Source organism: Clytia hemisphaerica, unplaced genomic scaffold, assembly GCF_902728285.1.
Source record: "Clytia hemisphaerica strain Z4C2 unplaced genomic scaffold, Clytia hemisphaerica genome assembly, whole genome shotgun sequence".
Classification (NCBI taxonomy): domain Eukaryota; kingdom Metazoa; phylum Cnidaria; class Hydrozoa; order Leptothecata; family Clytiidae; genus Clytia; species Clytia hemisphaerica.
In genome coordinates this window covers 408,207-416,601 of record NW_027104573.1, presented here as the reverse complement: position 1 = coordinate 416,601, position 8,395 = coordinate 408,207, and the positions used below count along the sequence as shown (strand labels likewise).

The 8,395-nt window shown below is 34.3% G+C and overlaps 1 protein-coding gene across 1 annotated transcript; it reads left to right on the top strand.

The window, feature by feature from the left end:
* Positions 1–885: 885 nt before the first annotated feature.
* Positions 886–8,395, top strand: LOC136823509 (serine/threonine-protein kinase RIO3-like). Its single transcript, XM_067079699.1, has 9 exons — positions 886–1,209; positions 1,601–1,747; positions 2,197–2,325; positions 2,662–2,744; positions 3,993–4,136; positions 5,045–5,172; positions 5,789–5,971; positions 7,288–7,447; positions 8,048–8,395. The coding sequence occupies exons 1-9, from the start codon at positions 1,008–1,010 to the stop codon at positions 8,393–8,395; spliced, it is 1,524 nt and encodes a 507-aa protein (XP_066935800.1). The 5' UTR covers positions 886–1,007.

Here is an 8,395-nt window from a genome sequence, read left to right as displayed (position 1 = left end):
GATGATTTTTAGATCAAATTAATTTTCTTTTAACTGCCAATTACTGGCTGCAATAGAATGTAGTGTTGAGGTCAAAAAAGTCAAATAATTGAAAAAATTGAAAAACATAATGGATTTTCAGACCAAAATATTTTTGGATTTTACTCAGTTCATTGTACTAAACACATCCAAAAATAAAATTATGTAAGTTCAAACTATTAGGCCTGGCCCAAACTGCCCCATTCTTAGAAAAAACTGGCTCTTAAGTTAAAGGTTGTTAATTTCTTTGATCTTTGACTATTTTTATTTGTTTAATACAAATTTTTTTTTACAAAATATTGAGCTCAAAATCGCACAGAAAGCCGGACGGAAAAACTACTAAAGGTTGAAAGATAAGGGCTTTTTTCTGATAAGGATTTTTCATTAAAATTGATCTGACATTTTGCAAAAGAGTTTGAAATTTCGGCTGACCTCCCTTATATTAGTCTTCACAAAAAATTTGAAATGCCAAAATTAACCAAAACCCTGGAGGAGAATAAAAGAAATCAGCTTAAAAGGATTTGTGAAGTTTTTAGGTTCTCGATTCGCAACCAAAAAGTCCACGCCAAAAATTATCCACTTCATTTAGGGTTTAAACATCAACGAAATTTATCCCTAATAACTTAGATGGACTGAGATGGAACAAAAATGCTGCTGTGCACTTAACTGACAATTGAAGTTAAAAGTAAATTTCTTTGATCTTTGACTAAATTTCTTTTGTTCCCTACGACGATTTTTTTGTCAGCTGTTTGGAAGCGATGAACAGTGCCACATTTTGCCTCATTTGACTTCTCTGGATTATTAATATTAATAATAATAAACTTAACTATTAATATTTGTTATTTTTGATAGTCTAATTTGTATTGATTCAGGGAAAAAAGAAAATTTTGTACAATATTGTAAATTTTAAGAAGAAAATTATTTATACTACTATTTAAAAATACAATTGAACAAAGAAAAATTGGCATTTAATAACATATTCTGGAAGCATGGCAACTAAAAGTATCGATGTCAATAATCCCAGTGGGGGCTCACAAAGTGCAACAACATGTCCATGGGGGAAGATTCAAAACACCCCTCCAGCTAGTTCATTCTCATCTTTAATGGATGAAGAATATGCAAAGGAGCTTGAATGTGAAGAATTGAAATCTTTAAGCCAAGAACAAGATCCAGTCCAAACAGAAACACAAGGTCAGTGACATAATTTAATTTTTTTCATAATCTCAACTTTTGGTCTTTTGGCCTGGGCATGATTCTTCTTTTTCGAAATAAGGTTAAAACTTTGACAGCCTGGAGATTTGCGAAATTGACTGAAATTTGGCACACTTATTCTTCCTTGGGTCAATGAATACCTAGTAGCCTGGTGTTTTTTTGTTTTTTTTTAATTTTTGATATTTTCAGGCCTGGGCATGAGTTTTACGCCAAAATGAGGCTCCTGTTAGCCGTCTGGTCTTTTACGGGCCAGCCAGTCAGTCAGCACGTACGACAGTTTTTTTTTCTAATTTAAAGAGTATTTAGTCTTTCTTTGACAGAATTGAATTATTGAAAATTATTCTTAATAACACTTATTTTCAAATTCTAGTTGTAATACCACCTGAAGCTGCCACTAATGGATCTGATGACACCGCTAATGATTTGTTATTAGCACAAATGTTACAATTAGAATTTAACAAAGAAAATGATGCATATGTCAAATCATTAGAAAAGACTTATAATGGAACAAGTAAAGGTTTGTGCTGTTGTTATTATTGTAGCGTCTTTAAAATCAATTCAACGTTTGATTGCATTAGCTACATATTTAAAAATCTAAAAAATATTTTTTACTGATATGTGAAGAAAATAAGAATTTCTGTCCAACTATATTCACTCAGGGGATTGGGGTGGCAGAGCAGCATATGCATTTGGTCCTTATTAGGACGCATACTGCACACTGGCTGGCCAGATCGATTTAGCCAGCATCTCTAAAGCACAACACTTGTGGTTCAAACTAAGAGAAATATTGGACAGAAAGGAGATTCTCTACAGAATATATATGATGATTTAATTCTCTTTGAGGACCGAAACGTATATGTAAAAAATGAACCACTCGAAGCTTCTGTCAAACGAAAATTCAAATTTATATTTAATTACATTGTAAACTTCCCAAATAAAATCTGTTTTTTTTGGTTTACTAAACAGTGTCAATGTCATTCAAGAATTTCCAGTCAGTTCACCCATACGAGGCTGATCCATCACGTAAATTATATGGCAAAGATGATTTTGACGATGACAGTAGCGAGGCGGACTCTGATCTCGATGATGCTATTAGTAAGTTCACTCAATTTGTTCCAGAAACCTATCTTGGCTCCTTTACAATTCCACTCTAACCCCTTCAGAGATTGAAAGACTTCGGTCTTCAGTTTTGTGTCTTGTGCATTCCTTTTGTTTTTTATTTTATTCCTCCAAAATGTATATTTGGTTTTTGTTACAGCAGTTACAGATTGTCATGGTTAGTCGCAAGTTTGTATTTTCTACAGTGCATATAACTTAACTATATACTCTAGCCCCTTCAGAGATTGAAACTCAATGGAACTACCTTATTTTCTCATCTCTCATTCACAAAGCCTAAGAAATATTATTTTTGGGTATTTTTTCTCTATATAGATGAAAGAAAAGCAGATGGTGAAATCATTACAAAACATGATCAACAAATTTCTGAAAGGAAGAATGCCAAAAATGTAGAGCAGGTATAAAGGAGGAAGAGGTCCACATGCTTGATTATTGATAAGATATTGGGCTGTTTCATTAAATTTCCATACTTAAAGGGGTGGACAAATCTTTCCAAGGCAAAAAAAGATTCTTAGGAATGTGTGGGTGTCCCTGGAAAATTGCAAAGTTTGCAGAACCCTTGGAAAATTCTTTCCATACCTTAAAAGTGAGGGTGGACGAGTAAAATTAGTCATTTACCCCCTCGAAATTTTAAAATAACCATTTACCCTCTGATAAATGAGAAGATACTCCACTGGAAATTCTTCACCCATTTCAAGATGTTCGTCCACCCCTATTGGATATGGGTATAAAACGGAAGATGACAAAAAGGACAAAATTGATGTTGACAAATGTTTGCAGTATCTTGAAAAACGTTACAAGAACTATCACAGAGATTACAATATTATTATTTTTTACTTCCTTTAAAGATAACATCCTTATCTATTAACCGAGTGGCAGACCTTGATAGACCCGAGGCAAATTGAAAATAAATTTCCTAAGTTCTCAGAGTTCTTTGTATTTTATAACAAAACGATGATTGAGTCTCATCTGTTTAGTTTTCTTGACACGGCAGATTAACAATTTTTGTAGCATCTTTACAGCATTTTGCCGAGGCATTTGTTATGCACTTCCTTCACAGCCCAGAGGTTTAATATATATTTCTTCAATTTCATCCACTAATTCAACCTAGTATTTTAGCTTTAGTTCCCAATCTTCTTTGCATTGGAAGGGGACGTTTTTTTACCTCCAGAACCTCCCATTCAATGAAGTACATTTTCTTTATTTTTTTTTTAAGCTAATCCACCATGTCGACATCCCTTTTATTCTAATAATCTAGGAATAATAAGAAGGTCGGAATCACAGAAAGACAACTGATTTTTTCTTCTCTCATCGCCAAGCAAAGAAATATAATTTGCATCGGCGATTTCGACCGTCTTATTATCCCCAACTCTTGGTGTCCAAGGTGTCGGAATTAGAAGAGGGATGTCGACATTAAACCAACTTAGAGTGTTAAGAGTGGAATTCCCAGACCAGATATTCAATGGAGTTTATTTAGTTTTCTTTACACCTCAAGCTAACCCGCTTTTATAATGATTATTTTATACTAGTTTCCAGTGCACTTTGCTTCTGGGGAAGTTATTTTCAAGAACAGATATTCAATGGAGCTCATTTAATTTTCTTTACTCTTCAAGCTAAATCACTGAATGATGATTATTCTATCTTAGTTTCCACTCCACTTTGCTTCTGGAGATGTTGGCAGAAAGGATATTCGCCTACCAAATGCTGTTTACAACCGATTGAAAACACATTCAAAAAAGGAGGAACGGAACCACATGAGAATACATGAAAAACAAGAACATTCAACACACGTAAGAATAAAAATAATTATCTTAAAAGAGAACTAATTTTCGTATGGTCGAAAAAAATTCCATTGATTTTTGATGGAAATTGGCCAAAATTTGTAATTCGTTGGTTCTGATTCTCGGGGTTTTGCCGAAAAAGCACAAAAAAGCGAAAAATAGTAGGTAGGTAGATTATCATTAGGCCTTTTGTATTTTTATTGTATTTTGCTAACGCAGGCAGACGCGGACTATAAGTGTTTTAATGTCATTTTTAAACATGAAAATAAACTTTATCTTCTAGTTGCATGGATATTTTCTTTTGAGGGGCTCTTTGAAGCCTCTAGCGCGGACATTTCAGATATTTTATAAAATTATTTTATGCTTGAGCATAATTACAAAGTGTTCATTTTGTTTAAAAACTTCATTACAGTGGAGTCTCGTGTATTTTCTTGAATATCCCCTTAAAATGAACAAGTCTGTTGGTTCTTTCAGTTAACATTGCCTTATAAAGTATAGTCTCCATAACTCGAAAAATTTGCGTTCCCCGGGGGCTTTCGAGAGTCCACTGTATTTCTTTATTGTCTGTTTCCAATCGTTTTATATCTGATTGCCACAAGTTCTGTGTAAAGTTTGTAGCTGGTTCGCTCAGTCAGTAGGACATTCGCCTTAAAACCCAAGGGTTGTGGGTTCGATCACCGCTCACTGCAAACTCAGCAAATGAGTAGCTTGGATTGGTTAATCTGATCCAAGCGGTAATGCAGGGAGCTAAAAGTAGGTGTGGCGCTGCTCCTCAATATTTGACCTCCCACGTCTAGCTCCAATAGAAAAGGGGGAAAACTCCATCATTCCCGGCTCCGCCTATCCGACAGGTCCACGAGATGAAAATACTTACTAACTTAGTTCTGTAAATTCTGTTCTTCCGTTCTCTTTTCCAGGAAAAAGCTTTAGATGAGAAGTCTCGTTTGATCTTGTATAAGATGGTAAACAACGGTACACTTGATAGCATCAGTGGTATTGTCAGTACAGGAAAAGAGGCTGTTGTTATACACGCTAGAGGAGGACAGTAAGTGCTCTCTCTAAATATAATTTTTTTTAGGTTCGTTTAAAGACCGGTCTCAGCTTACGCGCGCTGCGATCGGACTTTATCCGGCAAAGCATCCACGCTATTGGTCAAAAGAAAAATGAAGCAATTCCATTGGTGCGACCTGACGTAACAGTTGAAAAAAGTTAAAATGTATTGAACTTTTTTTTTCGAGCGCGAGCTTCATTTTTATGACGTAATCTTTTTTTCCAAGCAAAATTGATTGAAGCCAAACGGTGCGATCGCAGCGTGCGTAAGTGGAGACCGGCCTTAAGCGACATTATTTTGATTCGTTATCGGTGTTTAAACTTTTCCATCTGAAGCCGGCCGTTAACCTGTCCAGTTTAGATACAAAGGCACGATTTCCGTCTTGCCAGTAGGAGGGTTTCTGGTCAAAAGCCCCACAATATCAAAAAGTGATTACGAGACTATCTCTTATTCGAATTGTGTCATTTATGAGAGTTTCTAGTTGACGGTAGCTTTGAATATTATCGAATAATTGAGCGTAATAATAAAACTTCGATATTGAGAGCATCAATACAAGACGATATAATATAAGACGATCTTTTCTACTGTTTTCTTGTTCATGTTTCAACAGGTCTGAAAATGGTCCACTTCCATCAGAGTGTGCTTTGAAGATTTTCAAAACGACACTAAACGAATTCAAAACTAGAGAGAAATATATCAAGGATGATCACAGGTTTCGTGACCGCTACTCCAAACAAAATCCGAGGAAGATTATCAAACTGTGGGCTGAAAAGGAATTCAGAAATCTCAACAGGTATGAGTTCCATGTTAGCCTGTACACGTTTTTTAGAACAAACTTTATATAAAAATATGAGGCTTCGATGACCAAAATCTTATTAAAAACAAGTTAAGAACATTTTAAGGCTTTTTAGGTTCTAAAACACCTTTTTTATTAGGAAAATAGACGAAAATACTCAAAATTTGCTGAAAATAAGAACATGTTAAAAACATTTTTAAGCTTGAAATCCGAAAAGTTAAGAACATCTAAAATTCTGAAGGTTGGTGTTATTTTTCAACGGAGAAGAGTTTGTTACCTGTAGGCTAGTTTCATGTTTCATCGATTGGGATTCATTTGAATGGACTTGAAAAGTTTGTTACAGGCAAGTTTAAAGTTTTATTTTTATTGTGTGGGATTCATTCGAATTGGTCTCAACCTTTTCATTTTCATCTGAACTGCATGTCCTTTGTCTTTTTGTAGAAAGGGCTGCTAGCTTCGTTGCCGCCTCGTTAAAAGCATAAAATGAAACAATAGATTTTGATAATATACCACTTGGGAGTACCTTGCTAACAACGTCAAAACTTCGACAAAAGTCTCTGTTGTTCTACTCTTCTCAAGTCTTTTATCTATATCATAACAAAGATAACAGAGGCAAAATCATCTTCAGCTTGTCAAGACTATTATTTCTAAATTTTGACTTAAAAGTGTCTTCTAATAATTTTAGAGAGTGTCGCATTCTAATTTCGATATTCTTATGACACAGGCTCTAAACTTTGGCAAACTATTTTTTTCAAATCATAAAAAAAATTATTGGAGTGACAAAAGGGATTCAAAAGTATACACGCAGTTGAAATTCTGCATTTTAGAGTTGAGAATGTTGATAAAATATACTTGTGAAAAAATTCGAAAATAATTTTTTTGTACATTAGGAGTAGTGCTCAAGCTCTATCAACCCTTTTACCTAAATAATTCAAAGAAATAAAATTATGACGGAATATTGTCGGATTTTTCATACCAATTTTGAAATACAGGCGGCAACGAAGCTCTCTTCAAAGAGACAATAAAAGATAGATGTCCAGTCGTTTATATGTCCATGCTTTTTGCAATGGAGCATTAAATGTGTTCCCTCTGTAGTTATCTTCTTATTAGCTACCAATACCGTTTGAAAACCAGAAGATCCTCCGAGCTTCAAATTCACAACCATACCATTGGGGAGAAATATATTTATCCGTTGCGAATCAAAATCATATTCTCGATTTTTTTCTTCCGTTAATTTTCAATGGTTCTGGTGACTAGTCTCAACATCAGTGTGTTTATATTTTATACATTTTTATTTTGTATCGTATTTGTAGAATGCAGGAAGCCGGTATCCCATGTCCAAAAGTTGTTTGCTTACGTAAGCATATTCTTGTAATGACTTTTGTTGGAGCAGACCAAAAACCGGCACCAAAATTAAAAGATGCAATATTATCGAGAAGCGAATTAGAATCAGCTTACAGTCAGTGTACAGAAGTAAGAATTTCTTGGTTTGATCTCGTTTACCCGTTAACAACTAAAGAAGTGATCTTAAAGACAATGAGAGGTCCTGGATAACTTTGAAACATTTGCATCTCATCTTGTTATCCTTAACTCATATTTTTATACATTGTATCACTACGATCTCGATTTCTTCTTCTTATAGTATAGGAAATACTTTTTTTTTCCCATCATATAAATCGGCTTTCCCAAAATAAAATAGGTCTAAAAACAAAATGTTAAAAAACCGTTAAAAAGTTCAAATAATAAGTTAAATTTTAGAATATGAAAAATTTCATTTCCAAGGAGACATAGACAGATCAAAACTTAGTCGGCCCTAAATGACTAAATTTTGGCTTGATGACTAAAATTAGGGCTGACTAAAAATTTGGGCCGACTAAAATTTAGACCGACTAAAAAATTAGAAATGGCCAAAATTTAGTTATTAGTTGGCCCTTAGTGACTAAATTTTGACAAGGTGACTAAAATATTAGGGCCGACTAATAATTAAGGCTGACTAAAATTAAGGCGGACTCAGTTTTGGCCGATAAGGTATCCGAACTCAAACGGTAAAAAAATATTCCATTCCTTTTACAGATGATGAAGACGATGTATAACGAATGCAAACTGATTCATTCTGATCTCAGCGAATACAACATTCTATGGCATTACCATAAATGTTTCTTCATAGATGTTTCACAATCTATAGAACCTGTCCATCCACAAGCATTTCATTTCCTACTTCGAGATTGTCACAATATTACCAGTTTCTTCACCAAAGCTGGATTAACCACGGATATTGTGATGAAGGAAGAAGAATTGTTTGAATATGTTTGTGGCAAAGAATTGGGCGAAACTTGTCTCGATCAAATTGAAAAAGAGGTAAACACTTTTAAGTCTTTTTTAATAAGATCAAACTATAATAAGAACATGAGGCTTCGATGA

What these genes read in the sequence shown, in the direction of transcription:
- LOC136823509 (XM_067079699.1), top strand. Translation starts at nt 1,008, where the DNA reads ATGGCAACTAAAAGTATCGATGTCAATAATCCCAGTGGGGGCTCACAA. An exon ending in TGATCTCGATGATGCTATTA is followed by an intron (nt 2,326 to 2,661) that starts GTAAGTTCACTC and finishes TTCTCTATATAG; the next exon opens with ATGAAAGAAAAGCAGATGGT. An exon ending in GAATTCAGAAATCTCAACAG is followed by an intron (nt 5,972 to 7,287) that starts GTATGAGTTCCA and finishes TCGTATTTGTAG; the next exon opens with AATGCAGGAAGCCGGTATCC.